The 21,351-nt window shown below is 42.4% G+C and overlaps 3 protein-coding genes across 8 annotated transcripts; 2 read left to right on the top strand and 1 right to left on the bottom strand.

Moving 5' to 3' along the window:
• Positions 1–659: 659 nt before the first annotated feature.
• On the top strand, positions 660–4,914 carry LOC115692230 (elongation factor 2). Its single transcript, XM_030619021.2, has 4 exons — positions 660–711; positions 1,661–1,709; positions 1,813–1,900; positions 2,145–4,914. The coding sequence occupies exons 2-4, from the start codon at positions 1,707–1,709 to the stop codon at positions 4,583–4,585; spliced, it is 2,532 nt and encodes an 843-aa protein (XP_030474881.1). The 5' UTR covers positions 660–711; positions 1,661–1,706; the 3' UTR covers positions 4,586–4,914.
• Positions 4,915–5,517: 603 nt separating this feature from the next.
• LOC115692231 (KRR1 small subunit processome component homolog) lies at positions 5,518–9,018 on the bottom strand. Its single transcript, XM_030619023.2, has 11 exons — positions 8,688–9,018; positions 8,480–8,590; positions 8,288–8,356; positions 7,550–7,606; positions 7,265–7,303; positions 7,058–7,162; positions 6,894–6,976; positions 6,707–6,788; positions 6,367–6,510; positions 6,187–6,261; positions 5,518–5,994 (listed from the first exon to the last, which is right to left on the bottom strand). Exons 1-11 carry the CDS (start codon positions 8,946–8,948, stop codon positions 5,860–5,862), a joined length of 1,161 nt encoding a protein of 386 aa, XP_030474883.1. The 5' UTR covers positions 8,949–9,018; the 3' UTR covers positions 5,518–5,859.
• Positions 9,019–9,260: 242 nt separating this feature from the next.
• On the top strand, positions 9,261–16,268 carry LOC115692233 (UBP1-associated protein 2A). Of its 6 annotated transcripts, XR_004007102.2 has the most exons (3): positions 9,261–10,903; positions 13,680–13,784; positions 13,947–14,183. XR_004007102.2 is itself a non-coding variant. In XM_056317113.1 (2 exons), exon 1 carries the CDS (start codon positions 9,376–9,378, stop codon positions 10,891–10,893), a length of 1,518 nt encoding a protein of 505 aa, XP_056173088.1. In that variant the 5' UTR covers positions 9,261–9,375; the 3' UTR covers positions 10,894–10,903; positions 15,617–16,268. The 6 variants fall into 6 exon arrangements, 5 of the variants coding, with proteins under 5 accessions (XP_056173088.1, XP_056173085.1, XP_056173087.1 ...); XM_056317113.1 differs by lacking the exons at positions 13,680–13,784; positions 13,947–14,183 and adding an exon at positions 15,617–16,268; XM_056317110.1 differs by lacking the exons at positions 13,680–13,784; positions 13,947–14,183 and adding an exon at positions 14,803–15,078.
• Positions 16,269–21,351: the final 5,083 nt, after the last annotated feature.

Below are 21,351 nucleotides of genomic sequence, written 5' to 3' on the forward strand. Positions count from 1 at the left end.
GAACCAGCCCGCCCTATCCTAGAGCCGAATCGGACTAATTTCTTCCACTTCTTCTTCTTTTGTTACTTCTGTTCCCAACAAGTGGGAGTTCCCCAATATTAAAAGAGAAAAAAAATTTACTGAGCAGGGTTTACTTCAGAATAGAGAATAAAAATTAAGAAATATTAATCGGTCGGTGAATCAAATTCCTTACGTGGAATTGGGAACCACTCAGAACCGGTCAGTTCGGTCCGGTCCGATCCGATTCCTGGGTTGGAACGAGACCGGTGCTCACCCCTAAGTAGAATCACCCGTCAATCTACGAAAGCTTCCCTTCGTGTGTTTAAAGGGGAAAAAACAGAAAAAGAGAGAGAAAGTGGGAGTTGCGCTAAGCATCGAGTAAAATATAGATAGCGTGGGTCAAAAGCGGGGTTGGGCTTCAATAGCAAATATCCAAAAGCCGGGGAAGATGGGCTCTGAGAAGCCCAAAAGTCACCCCTTGCAAAACGCACCGTATAACGAAGGGGATTTGAGAGAGAGAGAGAGAGAGAGAGAGAGAGAGAGAGAGAGATTAGGGTTTTCGAAGAGGCGGCATATCCGTCGCACATCCCAGCTCGGTATCCTCGCTCCCCTCCCCTACTACTATATAAAGCAACCCCCGTGGCTCACACCCTCGCCTTCACTCTCGCCGCCTCTCTCTCTCTCTCCTCTCCTCTCCCCTCCTCGCCTCAGGTACGCCCTCTTCCTCTCCCCCCTTCTCTTCTTCTTCGCCGCCGCCGTCGTCGCCGTCGTCGCTTCTTAGATGTAACGAATCTCCTGCTCTCCGCCTTCTGGGTCTTGTTCCGATCGTTTTGATTCCTGGCGTGTTTTTTTCTTTTTAAGCGGGTGCCATCTTCTTTTCCTCTCGTGTGTTTATATATATGTGGTGCGAGGCTTTGTGGTCGGATCGGCCGTCGGTGTCTCTTCTGCTGTATTTAGCTTGTTTGGATCCGTTTGCATGTTTTCTGGATGCTGTTTGTTTTGTGAGTATCCGATAAAGTTTGGCCCTTTGGATTATACCGATGCTTAAAATGAGTCTTTTCCGTGTTGCGTGATCTGGGATTTTGCGCCTTTGCTGCTTCCTGTGTGCCTGCTTTTGATGATGTTCGTCGAGCTGGTAGCGGTTGGTATTCCTTAGCTTATTCGCTGATCTGTCGCTTCTTTTTTTTCTGTCGATTTCTTTTATGGCCGATTGTTCGATCCAAAGTATGAAAAGAAGTTGTTTTGAATAGTGTTTTTGTCTTGTGATTTCCATGAGCTTTATTGGCTTCCTCGAAAATAATTTCTTAAATTCTACAACTTCAATTTGTTTTTGTTGTTGTCTTGCCTCACGAATATTACAGTCGCTTAATATCTTGACGTGGCTGCGGTGTTCTATCTCGATGTTTATGGTGTTCTTGTTTATTTTTTTTACCTTGTCTCGATACGCTGGATCGTAAAGCTGCAGCTTTTCTAGCTGTAGTAGGATTTCTTTCGTGAAAGACAGTTCCAAAGGCTCTTCTCAAGATGAATTGTGTTGCCGTCACTAGTGAGATATATTTTGCATGCGGTTCTGGGACTTTTTGCTTTTTTTCCCTGTTCATTATTGTCCACGTTTTCTTATGTTAGTTCACTGAATGTGGTTTGATCCTTCTCTTTGCAGATTTCTTCTAATTTTGTGGAGGAGTGCCTTTTAAGAACCCGTCAAGATGGTGAGTTTGGTGTCAATTGATTGTTTTTCTGGAAAAAAAATCCAGTAAATGTTGATGTTTCTGCTGGAATGCACAACTGAATAGTCTTTTTTGGTGGGTGCAGGTGAAGTTCACGGCTGATGAGCTCCGAAGAATCATGGACTACAAGCACAACATTCGGAATATGTCTGTCATCGCCCATGTTGATCACGGTATGTTTCCCATGATCAATTGTTTTGACAGCATGGGCTATTGTATCTGTTTGACAATTAACTAGCTTCTGAATCAATTTCATGTATTATCTCACGTTTCACCAGTTGTATCTTTGTATTTAGACTAGGTTGTCTGTGTCCTCAACATAGTAGCCCTAGTTGATCTAGCATTCCTCTGCTACCTTTTCTGTACATCTCCTCCGCATTTAATTTGGACTGAGGTGATCTTTTTTTGACTTTGCAGGGAAATCCACCCTCACCGATTCCCTCGTGGCTGCTGCTGGTATTATTGCTCAGGAAGTTGCTGGAGACGTTCGTATGACAGATACTCGTGCAGATGAGGCAGAGCGTGGTATCACGATCAAGTCTACTGGAATTTCTCTATACTATGAAATGTCTGACGAATCCTTAAAAACCTACAAGGGAGAGAGAAATGGCAACGAGTATCTGATCAACTTGATCGACTCACCTGGGCACGTGGACTTCTCTTCTGAGGTCACAGCTGCCCTCCGTATTACCGATGGTGCGTTAGTGGTTGTGGACTGTGTTGAGGGTGTCTGTGTCCAGACAGAAACTGTTCTTCGTCAGGCTTTGGGTGAGAGGATCAGGCCTGTCTTAACTGTCAACAAGATGGACAGATGCTTCCTCGAGCTGCAGGTTGATGGTGAGGAGGCATATCAAACATTCCAAAGAGTTATTGAGAATGCTAATGTCATCATGGCCACATATGAGGATCCCCTTCTTGGTGATGTCCAGGTGTACCCAGAGAAAGGAACTGTTGCTTTTTCTGCTGGTCTGCATGGTTGGGCCTTTACTCTCACCAATTTCGCCAAGATGTATGCATCCAAGTTTGGTGTTGACGAGTCGAAGATGATGGAACGTTTGTGGGGTGAGAATTTCTTCGATCCTGCCACCAAGAAATGGACAAGCAAGAACACCGGTTCTGCAACATGTAAGCGTGGTTTTGTCCAGTTCTGCTATGAGCCAATCAAGCAGATCATCAATACGTGTATGAATGACCAGAAAGATAAGCTGTGGCCCATGCTACAGAAGCTTGGGGTCACCATGAAGTCTGAGGAGAAGGATTTGATGGGTAAGGCATTGATGAAGCGTGTGATGCAGACTTGGCTTCCGGCAAGTACTGCTCTGTTGGAAATGATGATATTCCACCTTCCATCTCCATCTAAGGCTCAGAGGTATCGTGTTGAGAACTTGTATGAGGGCCCCCTTGACGATCAATATGCCACTGCCATTAGGAACTGTGATCCTGAGGGACCTCTCATGCTCTATGTCTCCAAGATGATTCCTGCTTCTGATAAGGGTAGATTCTTTGCTTTTGGTCGTGTTTTCGCTGGCAAGGTCTCTACTGGTCTGAAGGTCAGGATCATGGGTCCCAACTACGTCCCAGGTGAGAAGAAGGATTTATATGTGAAGAGTGTCCAGAGAACTGTTATTTGGATGGGAAAGAGGCAGGAGACTGTTGAGGATGTGCCTTGTGGTAACACTGTGGCTTTGGTTGGTCTTGATCAGTATATCACGAAGAATGCAACTTTGACAAATGAGAAAGAAGTCGATGCCCACCCAATCCGTGCCATGAAATTCTCCGTCTCCCCAGTCGTGCGTGTTGCTGTTCAGTGCAAGGTGGCTTCTGACCTTCCCAAGCTCGTTGAAGGACTTAAACGTCTGGCCAAGTCGGACCCTATGGTGGTATGTAGCATTGAGGAATCTGGCGAACACATCATTGCTGGTGCTGGAGAACTTCATTTGGAAATTTGCCTGAAGGATTTGCAGGATGACTTCATGGGCGGAGCTGAGATTGTGAAGTCAGATCCAGTTGTGTCTTTCCGTGAAACTGTGTTGGAGAAATCGTGCCGTACTGTCATGAGCAAATCGCCCAATAAGCACAACAGGTTGTACATGGAGGCTCGGCCTTTGGAGGAGGGGCTTGCTGAGGCCATTGATGATGGCCGTATTGGTCCCAGGGATGATCCCAAGGCTCGCTCAAAGATCTTGTCTGAAGAGTTTGGCTGGGATAAGGATCTTGCGAAGAAGATTTGGTGCTTCGGTCCTGAGACTACTGGACCTAACATGGTTGTTGATATGTGTAAGGGTGTTCAGTACCTCAATGAAATCAAGGATTCTGTTGTTGCTGGTTTCCAGTGGGCATCAAAAGAAGGTGCTTTGGCTGAGGAGAATATGCGTGGTATTTGCTTTGAGGTATGTGATGTCGTTCTGCATGCTGACGCCATTCACAGAGGTGGTGGCCAGGTCATTCCGACTGCTAGGAGGGTTATCTATGCTTCGCAGTTGACAGCCAAGCCCAGGCTTCTTGAGCCTGTCTACCTTGTCGAGATCCAAGCTCCGGAGCAGGCCCTTGGAGGTATTTACAGTGTCCTTAACCAGAAGCGTGGGCATGTGTTCGAGGAGATGCAGAGGCCTGGAACCCCTCTCTACAACATCAAGGCCTACCTTCCTGTTATCGAGTCCTTCGGTTTCTCCAGTACATTGAGAGCTGCAACCTCTGGGCAGGCGTTCCCTCAGTGTGTCTTCGACCACTGGGATATGATGTCGTCCGATCCTCTGGAGTCTGGGTCTCAGGCATCTCAGCTGGTTGCTGATATCCGCAAGAGGAAGGGCTTGAAGGAGCAGATGACCCCGCTGTCTGAGTTCGAGGACAAGCTGTAATTGCAGGATGGATTGAGGATGCGATATTCGTGGCTCCGCGCACTAGTTCTCCTTTCCTGGATACTGTCCCTTGTGTAGTAGTAGTCACAAACTTTTCAGTTTAATTGTTCTGCTGGTCGTCGTCATGTTTTTGAGTTTTTTGAACATTGTCCTGGTGTCTTGAGAGGTGCAATTTTTATTCTCATAGGTGGTTTTGTTTGTTGGAGCTGATTAAAGTTCATGGTGCCATAATGTACCAGATCATCGCAACTTATATTGTTGACTCTCCCACCAGAGTTTTTTCGCTTCTAGAGGTTTATTATTATGAATAAGTTTTCTTTTGTTCTCCACCAGAGTTTTTTCGCTTCTAGAGGTTTATTATTATGAATAAGTTTTCTTTTGTTCTCCACAAGTTTCTGCATTAGAAGCTTATATTTCTCGAGATTTTTTTAGAGTTGAATGCTATTAAAGTCGGAGAGCGTGGATCCTTTTTTTTTTTTTTGTGATTAAATCAACTAGCTAGCTGGTGAGGCAAACCAATTTGTGTTCTGCGTGTGGCGACGAAAAGCATCCACCAAGTTACTCAATAAGCGTGTCAACGTCTTGCTTCCCATTCCTTTTCTTTTGCCAATCGGTGTTGATGATGCGTTTTCATCTAGGACTACTGGGATTGATTGAATATGGGATCCTACTTATTTTGATTGGGAAATGACAGCATATAATCAGCGCTTGGTGCGTCAGACGGGAATTTACTATCCTTCTCTTAGTGCGCGAATGCAACGATTTGTGAGGATGCTAAAAAGAAACCACAAACAAGCGTGCAGAGGTACAGCAATAAACGGGATTGTGGGCACAGCCCTCGTCTTTTAATAGCAAAATATCACCCGCCACACATACGATTGCTAAAAGGACGACCCCCAAAGGAAATTGTGGACCCAATTGCCAGAATACCGTTTGTGATAAGGTGACTTGACCGACCATTAATTCGGTAATTCATTACTATAAGTTCTGAAAAGGGACAAGTTACGGTTAAAGAGCAAGGGTTTGAGCTCAACGACATAGCCTCATAAAATATAACGGGCAAATGAATGCTCGATAGGCATTAAGTTTCATATAACAGGCAAACTACTTGAGGATGGTGCGAACTCTCCAAAATTGGGTTCAGGACCGTTCCGAACTCTGCAACACGGTCACTGGTCCACAACTCCACATTCCTTGAAAAGTTTCAGAGGCAAATTCGGCCAGAGCAGAGTTGCGGTGCTTTCTAGTGTCACAAGTCACGACATGCCTCCGCATCACGAATTCTCCGATCCCTCTGACTTGGACCGCTTAGATTTTTTCCTTGATGGTTGTTCTCCGGATGAAGCAATGTATGCTTGTGGGTTTATGTTCTCAATGGACTTTTGCTTGCCAAAATCCTTCACCTTTTTCTGCAGCCATAGTTATACCACGTGTCAATTAACTTGGAAATCTGCATTAACTATGACAGACGTGTTCCCATCTACTATGAAAGCATTCAATTGATTTCCCTTCAAAAGGGCACGTAAGAGAGACTAGTGAGCTTCAATGAACCAGGTGCAATTATAAAATGTAACTTCACAACCAACTTGGCTCTAGCTTACCTTAAGGGACTTGGCAATGGCAGCAACATCAGTTTGATCACCTCCAACTTGGGTAGAATCTTTCTTAACTGATTCCTGTTGAAGCATAACCACAATTGACAAGAAACCTAACAAGAGACATTGACAGGAAATTGAACGGCCTGATCTTAAAAGACCGGGTAAAAATTGTTTGAGTCGAACCTCGGGGGGAATAAATGCAGCTTCTCTTTTCCTTTTGTTTTCAGCAGTTTTTTCTGCTTGCTTCTCCTGCTTATCTCGCCATTGCTTTTCAGACTTCTTTTTGTCGCTTAAGAAATATTCACCGCTCTCTAGTTGCAAATCAATCTAGCAATATAATCGGAAATTAAGCAAATGAAGATAGGACAAAATATACTGAAGAAGTTCAGATCAGCACCAGTCCAGGGCCAATCAATCTGTTCCATAGATAATTAGCAATTGCACGGGGAGACATATCCATCAATCTGATTTTTAGTGCATCAACTATATTTTAGATGTTGCATATCACAAAGAATAATCTCACCTTACTAGGTGGCTGAGGAGGAGGAAATGGAGTATACGGTTTCTTCTCTTTACTCTTAACCTTCTTCTGTTTGACATTCTTCCTGACAAATGTGACCCCAGATATTAAAGAAAACATCACAAGAACATCTGATGGTGGAACACTGAATATAACTCATTAAAGTAAACAAAAGAATAGGAAATCATACTTCTTGAACTTCGGAAGAAACCTATCCCAATTTTCATTAGCAAACGCGGGATCTCTTTCAAGGTCCTTCTTCATCATGAGAATCTAACATAAAAAGGAGAAAGAGAGAGAGCATGAAATAAGTTCTGATGACAATAATTGCAGAAAAATTCCATCATCTGTTACCTTTATGTGATACACAGGATGCATTCTATTCTGGATGCAGTCTTCTACAATCCTCCTGACTTGTTTTAATCCCTTAAATGACCCCATAGCAGCAACAGTGTTTCCCTACAATTATAAAGGCAAAATGAAAAAGTGTTTCTCCAGCACCTGAGAGGTGGAGACACTGTCAAAGAGAATGCTTATTGTAAAACAGAAACAAGCAATTACCTGTACGAGTATATAGCAGCTGGTTAAAATTTCAAGAGCCTGCACACCAAGTTACAAATTAAGAGACATCAGCCAAAAAGAATTTTAAAATCATACACAGTACTTGAAAGGGAATTTTAATGTAATATGGTTAACCAATGGCTTCAGCATAAATAGAAATCAATCATTCAAACATCCGCAAATGTTCTTCTTTATCGTTCAAGTTTAAGCTCTTTGATTTTCGAACACTGAAGAGGACAGGCAAATTCTATCATTCAAACAGGCTGAAATCATTTACTGATATACCTTCAGAGTGGATGAATTGGGGCCTACAAGATGTTGTCTCCGTTTAACAAATCGCTCCTGCATAAAGCACACAAGGCCAATAAGAATCTTACAAGTAGTTAAAAGTTCGACATGATTCTAAGCTACACATTTACCAAGTTTGATTCAAAGAAAATAAAAACTAAGCAGGGTCTACCGATAGCATTTCAAGCAAATCATGCAAGCATGAATCGTCATAACAACTTCCCACTTCATTCTTTAAAGAACCAACAATTATTTGGAATCTTTCAACAACCAAATTCCAGAAAACTAGAGAAAAGAAGTTCTTGCTTTTCTCCCCTTTTGATCACAAGCCCACTTAACACTGAAGCACGGCAGTGGTTTTTAACCGTGGTTGAATTCTCCCAAATTGACATGCACAGAACCAAGGAACCAGAGGATTAAGCCATTGAACATTGAATAGAATAAATACGCATCCATGATCAATTGTTCAACCGAGATATGCTACTTAGACATACAAGTTGACATTTAAGCGTGTTTCTCTGGTTTCTTCAAAGTCCAAAAAAGGCTGGGGCGAACTCAACAATAATAATAAAAAAAAAAGTTTGACATTGTTCCACCAGTCATGTACAAGAGGTAAATTTGCCAGTATCAACAAATTGGCACCTAGGAGGGAGGCCCTTCTTTCAGATATTCCGCGCATTGTTTGTGAAACAAAAGATACATCAGCATGTACCGAGAAACATAGGCATTACGCACCTTATTCCGGACCAAGTTGCCGATTTTGATAATATCACACTGCACCTCATCATCCAGTATTTTTATGGCCTGCACAAAAATGGAAGAACCGTTCGATATAAAGGCTTAGAGGAATAATCATCAGTTCGATTGCATATTGAATAGGATGTCCAATCGAGTAAATGAACAAGGCGATGAGAAAAAAATGCATACTTGAGGGGCGGGGACACTTCTAGAGAGGAGCTTGATAAGGTCTCTAGCTTTGATGATGATATACGGGTCCCTCGTCTTCCTGGTAGTCGAAACCGTCATCGACCCTTCAACCTAAGCACATCATAGGATCATCGCGCGCTGTTAAACTGCGAAAGATCGACCTTTGTCGAGTGAATATGAATTGGGAGAAGGAGGAGGAAGGACTTACGAGGTTGAGCTCGCAGGCGACGGCGTACTCTTTGAGGGCGGACTTGACCAAGGGCCAGGCTTCCTGAAGGTACTTCTCGCGGTACTGAGGGAAGAGGGTGGAGAAGGAGCTGACCTCCAGCATGCCGCCCTCGTTCCAGGACGGGTCGAACTTCTCGATCCTCCAGCGGTCGATGCTCGGGTCCTCGTCCCACGGCTTCGGCTTGTCGTGCTTCCCCTTCGTCTTCCCCTTCTTCGTCTGCTGTTCTTCCTCCGCCGCCATTCTCGCACAGAGACAGCGAGAGAGAGAGAGAGAGAGAGAGAGAGAGAGAGACAGCGAGCTCGACGGTCCAGAACCGGAAGGGTCTCCAAAGGGGGAAGAGGCGTATCGGTTTTCACGTCGGCGGCAGCCGCGCGGGGATGCGTCTAAAGGGTAGGGCTTGGCTTGGTATTGGGCTTGGGCTTGGTCTTGGGCTAAAAAAATGAAGCCCAGTCTCTGGACTTCTCTGATTATTTGGGCCTGCACGGTTCAGTCCGAAGCCCAGATCATTTCTTCCTCCTCTTTTCTCTGATCGACGTTGTATCTTGTCTTCATCGTCTCTCTTCGCTGCAAGCAAAAAAACCCTAGCTAGACCGACGAGCCTGCGCTAAAATTGTCCTCGGGCCATCTCTCTCTTGCTGCCAAGTTTCGTCGCCACCCAGTTTGGATAATGGCGAGAAAGCGAAAGCAGGAGTCGACTCCGAGCGTTGCCGCCGAAGCAAGTCAACCGCCGAAGAAGCAACAACAACAGCAACCGATAAAGCAAGAGCCGCAGGAGCTGCAACAATTGAAGCAGCAGCAGCAGCAGCAGCAGCAGGACGCTGCGGCCCGAGAACAGCACGTTGTTGAGTATGAAGAAGTAGAAGAAGAAGAAGAAGAAGTCGAAGAAGAAGTCGAGGAAGAAGAGGAAGTTGAGGAAGAGGAAGAGGAGGAAGAAGAGGATGGGGAGGAGGAGGAGGAGGAGGAGGAGGAAGAGGAGGATGAGGACAATCAGACCGCTAATGAGGACGACGACGACGAACCTATACAGCAGCTTCTAGAACCATTCAGCAAGGACCAACTCATCGCTCTGCTCTCCGAAGCAGGAGCTGAGCATCGCGACGTGGCTGATCGGATACGCCAGATGGCCGATGTGGATCCGGTTCACCGTAAGATATTTGTCCACGGGCTTGGATGGGACGCCACTGCAGAAACCCTAACCAACGCATTCAAGCAGTACGGTGAAATTGAGAACTGCAAGGCCGTCTGTGATAAGGTCTCCGGCAAATCGAAAGGATACGGTTTCATCCTCTTTAAAAGTCGTCGCGGTGCGCGCAATGCCCTGAGGGAGCCCCAGAAGAAGATTGGGAATCGCATGACTGCGTGCCAGCTTGCGTCCATTGGCCCCGTGCCTATTCAATCTGGAGTGCAGTCAGCCCCTTCGCAGCAGCAGCAGCAGCAGCAGCATCAGCATCAGCAGCAGCAGCAAGTGTCTGAGTATACACAGAGGAAGATTTATGTGAGTAACGTCGGGGCAGAGTTGGATCCAAAGAAGTTGACTGAATTCTTTGCCAAGTTTGGTGAGATCGAGGAAGGGCCATTAGGGCTCGACAAGTTGACTGGCAAGCCGAAAGGGTTTTGCTTGTTTGTGTATAAGACTGTCGAGAGTGCCAAGAAGGCTTTGGAAGAACCGCACAAGAGTTTCGAGGGTCATATGTTACATTGCCAGAAAGCTATTGATGGACCAAAACCTGGGAAGTCTCAGCATATGCAACATCAGAATGCAAACAATCGCCAATCCCAAAGGAATGACAGTGCAGGGTTTGCAGGTGCAGCTGCTGCGGGACTTGGGCAATTGAACCCTGCAGGAATTGGGTTTGGTCAGGGTGCTGCAACTGCACAGGCATTGAACCCCGCACTTGGGCAGGCGCTTACTGCTTTGCTTGCAACTCAAGGTGCTGGATTGGGGCTAACAAACTTGTTGGGAACTCTAGGGTCAGCTGCGGCTGTTAATCCAGCCGTGCCACCTGCTGGTCATGGATTGCAGGCAGCCTACGGAAGCCAGATGAACATTACCCCTGGATTAATTGGAGGAGGATATGGAAGTCAAGCTGGATATGCAAACCAGCAAATGGGTCAAGGTGCAGCTGGTAGAGGGCAGCATGCTGGACAGTTTAGTGGCAGTGGACCATATATGGGTGGTCATTAGACCCTGAGAGGTATGGATATGGGTTACTCTATAGTGGATAGTCTTACATCTTTTATTGAATATTCACATGAGCGATGTAGCAGTCTAATTTTTTGACAGTTTAGGAAGTGATAAGGGCGAATTTTATTGTTGCTTGATAACGTAAGTGAGTATAGAAAGGTTAATGAGGTTTATTATAGGGTGCTAGGAGTGTGACAGATAGGCAGCCCATGTATGGAAAAAGCTTAAGACCCCCAAAAAGAGCTCATCACTATGTCTAGCAATGTGTTCACACCAACTAATAATTTTCCTATGACAGAATGGAAAATTCTAAACCTGTTTACCTGCAATTTAACTATTACAAGATTGTTCCTGCTTGGAGTGTCTCAGTTCCCCCTTTCCTTCGAGCCAAAATGAGGAGGGAGACTGTGAAATCCTTCTCAGCAACTGGATCTGTGAACCCTGCCATGCCTAAATTTCATTGTTTAACAGAACCTTAAGCCAGTTGAAGCAAAGATTGTTGTCCGTATTTTCTTGCTCATGAGCAATGAAACAGAAGGTGAAAAACAGTTTCTTCTTGCTCATTACAGAGTGTCTTTTTAACTGTAATTGACCCCTCTGTAATATTGATAGGAATCTGCTCCCAAGTGGTCTCTTGCACAAAAAAGGAGATCTATGTGAAATTACTGCATGCTTACCACCTGAACCCTCAATTTCTTCCAAAATTTTGTAACATAATTTCACGGAAAGGCTCTAGAAGTTTTATCACCGGGTTCCTTTCAGTTGTGGGTGAGTGTTTTTCGGGGTTTTTTTGGGGGGTGGGTGGAGGTGGGGGTGGTGTGGGGGTTGGGTTGAAAGAGTCTAAGATTATTTTTACTATTTACTTGCATTCAACATATTCCATTCGCATACTGGCAGAGAGTTCCTTCATAAACCAGATATAAATGCTGAAAACTCTTAAAAAAATATACGGAAATTTTACTAGGTAGAAACGCAGACCAGACATTAGATGGCACCTTCTTGATTCATGGCATATGTCTGATTGGATTGATTGGGAAATGACAAAGCATTCCTATAAAATAAGCTAATTCAGAAAAGCTCAGGAGCTCATTCCTTACAAGTCTACTCAGCCTCCATGTTCAGTCCTCTAGAACTAATAGTGATCTTCTATTGGTTAGTTTGATTGATGAAAGGTCCATCTTTCCTTTTTATTAAGGATAAAGTCCTGACTATTGGTCATCCTTGTTTTCTTTTCTGAATTCTATCAGTTCATTTGTTAAGAGCGTTTCATTCACGACATACTTTACATACATTCGCTTTTTTCCTAGTACTGTTAATTTTTGCTTTGTTGCACATATTTTGTTAAATTCGGTTGAGCTAGAATGGTAGAATTGGTTTATTTGGTATGGCATGGCTGCTTATGCTTACTGTGCTCTATATTTTTCGTGAGCTTTTCCTGAAAAGCTTACTGTCAGTTTGGTTAAGAAACAGAATATAGCGATCATGAATGTTATAGCTGATCGTTTCTTATGCTGATATCCTCTTGAATGATCACTCCAAAGTGGTTGTTCCCGTCTGTTTCATCAGTGCACACCTTATGAGGTTTTTCTTTTTTATTTTATTTTTTTCTCATTGTGTGGGTTCTGCTTTGTGGAACTGGTACTTGGCAGCTTTTCCTCAAGCCATCAGCATCAGTTGGACAGAGGGTAACTAAGCCAGTTCATTCTTCTTTGTTTTTTCCTACTTTGGATGCAGAATTAATTTTTTGATTGGAGCTATGCGTTTTTAAGTTAATTTTGTCCATATAATGTTCTATTTTAACAATTTTAGTTTTGGTTAACTTTTTGTTCAATGGCAAGTTGGATAGACTGCTATAAAAATGAGTAAAAAATAAGCTCAATCGGGAGATAAAGTTCTTATAGAATTAGTAAGATGATGATATCTCGGAGCGTTATGCGCTCTGCAGCTCTGCGGCTCTGCAGCCATCGAGTGTAAATGAGTTGTTTCCACCTTAGTAATTGGTATGCAATCAGAATGTCTTTAACTTTACTTATTAAAAACTTTTAGAGCAATCAAAGATCAAACTTCTGGCGATATTATCATTGCAAATTTTGTGTAATTCATAGTTGTTAATTTTAAAGGATTTCGAGTCTGCACTTTCGAAAAAACCTTACGGTGTTTATTTCGCGAAAAACGAATGATTTGGAAAACATTTTCTAAAATATGATCGTCTGAATTACTTACAAAAATGAATGCGGGGAGGTCGCAACAATGAATGAATGAAAAATATTTTCATCGTCCATGAAAATGTTTAGACATAAACTTTTATCGATAATTAAAATAATTTTATTGGTTAATTATTTTAAGCAATGCAAGCGATCATTTTTTGGAAAATGTTTGCCAAATCATTCGTTTTCTGCGAAACAAATGCACCTTAGAGTTTTCTTTCATCAAATACTGATTGGAAAGGATTCAGCAAGTGGTCTAGCTGTCTTTTAATTCATACGTGATTATTTCTAATTGAATTTCGGTCTGTATCACTTTTAAGTATTGCTCAGTAACTTTTTCTGCACTTTCATATCGTGTTGTATAATGTGATATTATAGATCTTTGGTCAATGGTCTGAATAAGAAAAGGAAATGGTACTTGGATTTTAGTATGCATCGTGTCTTGGCTGAGAAACTTGTTGAGTATTTCACATGACAAGACTAAAAATACTGCCATGGGAAGGGTTTTACTTGCTTTATTTTCCTTTTTGGTTTTGCATAAATGTTGTGCATTCATATTTTCTGTTGGTATTTTGCCAGAAGCTCAGACTTATTCAGCTGTTTTCTTCGACACGGTAACAAGCTATCTTTTCATAGACATTCGGAATTTTTTTAAATTTAATTCCAAAGTAGCAGAAAATTCAAGTGAGTTGCACAGATAACAAGCATTCAAACACTTTCCTTTCTTGACAGACAATTTCAGTACCATTTGCTGCAGTTGAAACGTTCTTTTGAAACGATATCAGATTCTGAAATACTTTTAGCAGTATAAAAGTTTTTATCGTGTTTTACTGATTCATTTTGCAGATCCAACAAAGGTGCATCAGTCTTTTAGTACTGCCTTGGTGATTATTCTGAAGTTTCAAGAGCTCATGCAATCGCCTTGTTAATCATTGCTACCAAGACTACAGTATTTAAAATGTCAAATGGTGCTTCCAATTTTATGTACTTGTTTTTACCTACTCTTTGCCATTGTGCTACTTCTAAAACATCCAGTGTTTTGAATTTTTAATATGGTTTTCAGTAAAAATTCTGTAGTTTAAATTCCCAAATTTGTTTTCTTTGTGTTTGTGGTGTCTTCGAACTCTCCTTGCTATGGATGTTATGGGACCTGCATTAATTCTCTCTGATTGGTTTTCCTCTAAAACCGGCTTGCAGTCTATGTTTTGTAACTTTGCCAACTTCCTCAAATGACGAATCTTTGCTTAAAGTAGGGTGGCTAGTTCTGATTGTCCTGGGTTGGTCTGATATAAATAAGATTATCTTTTCTGGTGTAGAATCTTCTAAGTTAGTTCCAGTGTGGCCATTACCTAAAGCTAGACCTTTCACACCCAGAAAAAGTGCTCAATAGCCGTTATAAAATGTGCTGGGATTTCTGTTGATAATATGATCCTCAAAGAGACAATCTGTTTCGTAGCAAAGTGCTATGCTAAAGGCAGTTAATTTTCTGTTACCAGCTGGGCTAACAGTTAATTGTGTGTTCCTTTTCTGTTTACGGTATGATCAATCTACCGTTGTTTTATTATTTAGATTTTCTTTTATTTTCTCCCCCTATATCAGTGTGTTATGTAAAATTAGAGTGTATTATACTTAGTTTGATGCATGGATCTGATGTTATCTAATGGGTGATAAGTATGGACTGTGATCATGTCTCTGCAAGAAGCTGTCCTCGTCATCTTCCTCTTGCGGACTGTTATTCGCATGGTCATTCCTGCTGTATGTGGATTTCTCAGAAGCAATAATCTAGTGGAGAAAAATTGAAGAAATCTACCATTGGGTCCATGAACTCGAAGAGGTTGCGGAAATTGAGTTCCCATTTTTTGTTTTTTGCATGTGTGGAAGCTGTACCCCGCAATCTATGGATATGCTGCTTGCTTTGTCTCATTTATTGTGAAAACTTCTGCAATGGAAGATTGAGCTAAAATGTAAACGGATTCAACTCTGTAGAAGGATTTAGGTAGAGGATTAGATTCCTTGGAACCTCAAAACGTTCGTGTGCAATTATTGTAAGGTCTTAGCTGGTGATCCTTGGAGGATGGCCAGAAAGAATTAGAATGATTTGAAAAATGACCGGAGACAATTAAAGCCTGAAAAGATAGGGCCGCTGATGAAATTGTCTTAATTCAACATCCTTGAAAACTGCGATATGTCAAGTGCCAATGACAAAATGCGAATGAAGGGAGTCAAACGATAGTCGTCGTTTTTTGTCCATTTGCTTTTATAAATTGTAATAAATTATTATTGTTCTTGCTTCTTTTTGTTTTTCATCTTTGCTTGAGATCAAGGGTAAAAGAGAATCTGCTTTCGCGCTTTTAGCTGTTCAACCAAAAAGTTCGTTAATATATTGCTGCGATCCCAACAATGTTAAGGGCGGTAACTCGCTACCAAGTAATCTACTTATGTTAATAGTACTTTTGCCAAAGGGTTCTTGTGTCTATCGGACATAACAATCTCAATTCTTTGTTCCTGGAAAGAAGGATGAGGGTGTGAGGGCAGTGCCATCAAATCTGAGTATATGGATCTCTTTCCTAGCTGAGGTATATTGTTGAGCTAATCATAGCTTGAGGCACATTGTTGGAGCAGTAAGAAAGGCCATCAATGTTGGAATGGATGAATTGCTTAGAAGATGGAGCATTGTACGTATAGAAGGCATTGTTGTGTAAAATCCACTGGTGAACTTTACAGAAGATTTCGACATACCGTCTTAGTTGAAAGAGCGCCTGGAAGTGGTAGTAAGTGATTGTTGGGTTGGAGTCTTGTATGAATGTCACGATACTGATTTAATAACAAACGGGACGTGCTCGATGGTCGAATAGCCTCATTTGCAGGAGATGAGTTTATGGCCTGTTAGAAGTAGAAGACGCTATGGTCATGGAGGAAACATCTTAATTGGAAAGTCTCCAAAACAAGTTGATGATTCCAGTGTAGAGTCCTTTTTTGCGCAAATGGTCGGAGGTCAGTGATGAAATGTGCACTCCAATGTGCATGCTCCATTCTGTTCAGCCCGCTGTCTGCACGATCATTAGTGTATGATTAAGGGAAACAGTATCGAGCCAGGGGCATTAGGGGAAGTGATTGAGAGTTGTGGCCCATTGTATCTTCCTAGTATTGTACTTCTACGATTCTTCATTTAGCTGTTTTCAATTCATGCAAAGCTCATACACATTAGTCCATCAAGAAACGGGCTATTCGTACATTTTATGAAATGTATAACTTCTCAACTTTCTTTAAACTTCGTATGTATCGCATAACATTAGGGAACATAATTACTCGACCCACAGTGGATATTATTTCCCGCTTTCCAGGTATCTCTCTCTGGCCCTTAATTTTTGGGTCACATTTGAATCAACAGGCAATCCAATATCTGCAGTCAATCGTCATCCGGAAATTCATTACGAAATGGGTATCTTTGAAATATCAGTCAAAAATCAATGAAAATTTCAAAAAAGAAAATGAATAGGATATATGACGACGAAATACACATATAAGGGTTGCACAGCTAACAATGTCACCTAACACTCGGTGCATGTTCAATTCATGGAGCTATTTATTCAGATGTTTGGTGATAAGACCATCATGTATGTTGCATAATACATTTGGGCATGTCGGTGGTACCGATTCGATTAAGTCATTTGGATGAAATTGTGTTTAACAAGATGACAATGGCCTGTGTTGAAGTTGTCGACTGAACCGATACTTTTTAGCTTTAGAGATGCGTCATATGCACCAAAAAGAAAGAAAAAAGTCAGGTAAGTGGAAGATAGGAAGACATGGCAAAGGAAAAGGCATTCCCCCAATATGCACTCACCTGGTCCCCTCCCATGAAGTGATCTTCTTGTCGGTGTCTGGTTCGATTTCAAGTTCGGACACGAGCTTTTCCACTGTTTCAGATGCAAAACTTTCAAAAAGCGAATAGGGAAAAGCGGAATAAGACTCAAGCACAGTGATTTTGATCTTTTTGCCGTTTGACACCGACAGGAATTAAACTCACCCCTTCAGTTTTTTTTTTTTTTTTTTTTTTGTATCACTTTAAAAAGTTCGAAAAAAAAAGGGCAGCACGCTTAAGTCCCAATCCGGTCTCACAGCGATCTATCTATCCACCTAGAAGATCCACTCCCATGAAAAAATTAACATGTGATGTGCCCCCACCTCACACCAAACGACATGAATGACTTTAATGCACTTGCTTTTTCAGTGATGCCTAGGCTACACAACAAGTCTTTGCAAGCACAATAACACTTCGTGGTCCACTTTTTCAGAGAGAGAGAGAGAGAGAGAGAGAGAGATTTGCTTCTTTCGCTTCACCCAACCCAAAATCGGGGAGGTTGGGGAGGACCCAATGGATGGATGAGTGAGACGTGATAGTACAAGCACATGAATCTTGGGTTAGTGGTTGAAGCTGATGTCCACACCAACACACTCTCTAGAAAAACCTTGAAATCCATAAAAAAGAAAGAGGCTTTAACAACATCAGATCTACTTTTTTTTTTAGCTCTTTTCTCCTGTGACTTTGCCAACTCACTTTTTCAGAAAGATATTAGTGGGGAGGTTCTAGTTTCAAATATGCAATGGATAATGTCCTTATCTTTGGCCTCACTCCACTCACGCCCCACACTAAAAACATGTTATCCCCCACCCAAGCTTGGTAAAAAGCATACTCATGGCAGGCCATTGAAATTCCCGCAATAAAGCAAAGTCTCATTGTGAAAGCTAATGATATCGATTCCATCAATGTGCATTCCTAAAAATATGCCCTCTCTCCCTCTCTGTCTTTGTGAATTGCTCACCTTGACCCCACCCACATTGCCCTTTTCATTGAAAAATACAAATAGTCACAGTCCTCCCATTCTCCCACCTCCATCAAGTAGGAAAGGAATAACCCACACAAGCTCTTGTGGGGAATCTTTTCTTGTCGATTTTAACCTAGCTCCTAGTTTTTGTGTTTTTCTCCCCACCCCCTTTCGAGCATGCGTAAAATTTAAAAGCTCGATATCATGAATTGACCTTTGATCATCCGTTGGACCCCGGGGTGCTTTGAGGGCGGCTGAGGGAATTTCCAATCGGAAAAGTCTAAAATCTTAATTAGGCACTCGGGGGTGGTCCAATCAGGGGTGCAATGATGACTTGTGGAATGGGGACATGGCGTGTGTGGGTTATCCAGTGAAAAGACAAGGAGGTGGATTAGCAGAGAACAATGAAAGCGACACTCTTCAATTATGAAATGATGACTAATACAGAACAGGGGTAGCCCCCACCACATCTCGCAATCATCTCCTGCCTCATTTGATAGGCTTCCCATTTATAATGTTGTTGTACCGTCCCTTTGCTCGGCCTTCCCTATTTTAAACACACACACGCGACAGAACAAACAAAAAAATGGAGAAAAAAACACGAATATGTGTGTGTGTCGATATTAGAAGGTGGACAGCTTAGGTGACACCCATCTCCATCCTCTCTCTCTCCTTCGCACCAGAAGCAAAGAGGGCACATCTCACCTCCCAAAAGCATGCACGTCGCTTTCCTCTCTGGCAAAATCAGCTTTTCTCTTCTCTCTCTCTCACTCTCTCTCTCGAAATTTGTCATTGTCCTCGACGTCTGCGTTAGGGTTGGGGCGCACTGCTCTGGTGTATGCGTGACGGTCAAGTCGAGCAGCAGGCCCTACTCATATCCAAACGTCCTTTTATTGTAAGGCACTCATTTTGATGTGCATCTTTCCTCTTTTATCATTTCTTCTCCATTGTCAAGGAAAGTTCCTCCCCCCCTCCCCCCCGCCCCCATCTTCGCAACTTCCAGTCCCCTCCTTTTAACTTTCCCACCGCGTCGGAAGTTTGGGTCGTCATTTTAGAGAATATTTTTGGCGATCTCCATGTCTCTGCGTCAACCAAGGTTTAACCAAACCCGATCTCACTGTGAGAATCAAGAAACCAAATTGCAATATACAACGTGCACGTCTTTGCTAGTATACTATAATTATTGAATAAAGAAGGTCCACGCTAATAAGCGAACTGATTACGGAAGACTAATGCACATGAAATAACGACGGTAACCAAGTTGGGATTACGCTAAACATCTTCCTTATCATGTCTACTTAGTCAAAGGGGTTTGCTGTGGGGGCCACCTTGTCCTTGTTTCGGGATTAGCGATACTTTAAATCTAGTTGGTGATTTTGCTAAAAGCGCTTTAAAAAATCGGTTGATGATCCCAACGTGCAATATGCCCTGAGATATGATCCACCCCAACCCCATTTAGACACATAAAAAAATTATAGTTCTCCATCGAAAGCGCCAAATCATGTTTCCCAAAGATACCATTTCTTTTGATGCAACTGGCATTAGAATATTGATACCATGTTAAGGGCTTAGCAAACATAGCACTCACGCATTCACAATTGAATATACGTCTGGCTAAGTACTATCTAATCGTTTTGAGACTCACCCATAAGTCGTGAATGACAAGAGCATCGACCGAGCCACGAACACCATCAAACTCGACCCGATCTATGTGCCGGTCAAACTTAATGATGATAAAGGAAAAAAAAAAAAAGAGGGAATCATTAACATGAACGCTATGGATATTTCTAGCACAAAAAGGAAAAAAGGTAGGCCGGTCTCTCGTTAGGTCCCCAAAATGTGTGACAAAACAATAGCATTCGATTGCCGAGTACATTAGGAAATTGCTAAGAGATAGGTCTAATTTACTGACATTATGAAAGAAAAGAAAAAAAAAGAAGGAAGAATGCAAAATGGGGTGTGAAGTGGGGAGAGTTGATATGTTATGATATGATATATGATAGTGCTAGGAGATGTTACATGTGTACAAAGCACGAAAGCAATGACAAAAAACCCAAGAAGAGGGAAGCGCACTCGATCGCTTGAATAACCCAAAAGAATCTCCTTCGGACAGCCGTGTGGCAAAATTCGGACAGCAAAGACAAAAGCAGAATCGTCAAATCAAAATTTCTTTAATCATTTCTTCCGTATGTTGTTAGGATTACGAATTACATCATCATTTCTTTTCTTTTCTTTTCTTTTTTTGCGTCCTCCCCGAAGGAATTGCGGAGCATCATTGCATGTGGCAGATTTGCCGATTGACGAGGCACGCAAAAGGACAAAGCCATCGTCCCCCCACTCCCTCCCTCCCTCCCTCCATCCCATGTGAATCCGTCCTTTATATAAATCTATTACCTTCCAAATCAGTACCATTAAAAAGGTTCCGTGACCCCCCATAATTTCATGATTATTAATGCCCCCAGCAAGTTCGATTTCGTGGACATGTGCTGACAACAACAAAATAAAAAAAAAAAAAGTTGTCTTCTTTTTTTAACTCATGAGACCTGACATGGACCCAACCAAACACAAATGTTAAAGCCAACTTCTGATCACATCGATTCTTTACTCCAATAGTTTAGTGACATCGGTATTCATGGGACGAGGCATTATAAGGAACGTGCATCGGAAAAGTCATAGATACTATACACAAGACGTACCGTTTTGGAGGAAAAAAGAGAAGATAAGTTCATGGGTTTTTCATATCGGTTGCCGACAAACTATGTGCCATCACAAGAATAAACAATCGTACCATGTGATGAGTTGGACGATGACCATACGCGACATGCGAGTATCGCGCTCAATTACAAAGAACAACCCATGAACAGATTCCGTCGCGCTAGATGAAGCATGTAACTAAGGAAATCCAAATACATTGCAATTACGGGTGGGAGAAAGGAGGGGAAGTGACACAATTATTAGCATCTTCAGTGAATGAAAGGGAGTGGGGAGACATGGTTGGGATATGCATGGAGCCACGCCATTATTGACGATCTCTCATAGTCAAAAAAACACAATCCCCAACTGGATCAAATCGCCCAATAGCGTCCCTCGTTCGTGATTTCGATTGCCATTTTTACCCCAAATCACGTGATAAAAAGAAAGAAAGAAGAAGAAAAGGGAAAAAGAGAAGGGGGTGGAGAGCACCGTGGTGGGGGAGACGCAGACTACTTTGAGAAACACCCCCACCAAAACCAAAAAGGGGGGATGATCCATCCATCCCCCTTCCCCCTTCCCCTTTTTTACAGGTTCAATGGCTTCCCGAAACTTTTTCCTGTTTTGGATTGGATTGGATCCATCATTCTTTCTTCAAATTGGGTGCTGCCGAGTACACTTATCATACCCTATAAAGTCCGAACGAACAATATAAACCTTTTTAATGCAAT

The sequence above is a fragment of the Syzygium oleosum genome, unplaced genomic scaffold (assembly GCF_021117445.2).
Source record: "Syzygium oleosum isolate NSW1041296 unplaced genomic scaffold, Sole_v2.1 Sole_v2.13, whole genome shotgun sequence".
NCBI lineage: Eukaryota > Viridiplantae > Streptophyta > Magnoliopsida > Myrtales > Myrtaceae > Syzygium > Syzygium oleosum.

What these genes read in the sequence shown, in the direction of transcription:
- LOC115692230 (XM_030619021.2), top strand. An exon ending in CATCGCCCATGTTGATCACG is followed by an intron (nt 1,901 to 2,144) that starts GTATGTTTCCCA and finishes TTGACTTTGCAG; the next exon opens with GGAAATCCACCCTCACCGAT.
- LOC115692231 (XM_030619023.2), bottom strand. Translation starts at nt 8,948, where the DNA reads ATGGCGGCGGAGGAAGAACAGCAGACGAAGAAGGGGAAGACGAAGGGG. An exon ending in GAAGTGTCCCCGCCCCTCAA is followed by an intron (nt 8,357 to 8,479) that starts GTATGCATTTTT and finishes ATTTTTGTGCAG; the next exon opens with GCCATAAAAATACTGGATGA. An exon ending in CCATTGCCAAGTCCCTTAAG is followed by an intron (nt 5,995 to 6,186) that starts GTAAGCTAGAGC and finishes CTATGGCTGCAG; the next exon opens with AAAAAGGTGAAGGATTTTGG.
- LOC115692233 (XM_056317113.1), top strand. Translation starts at nt 9,376, where the DNA reads ATGGCGAGAAAGCGAAAGCAGGAGTCGACTCCGAGCGTTGCCGCCGAA.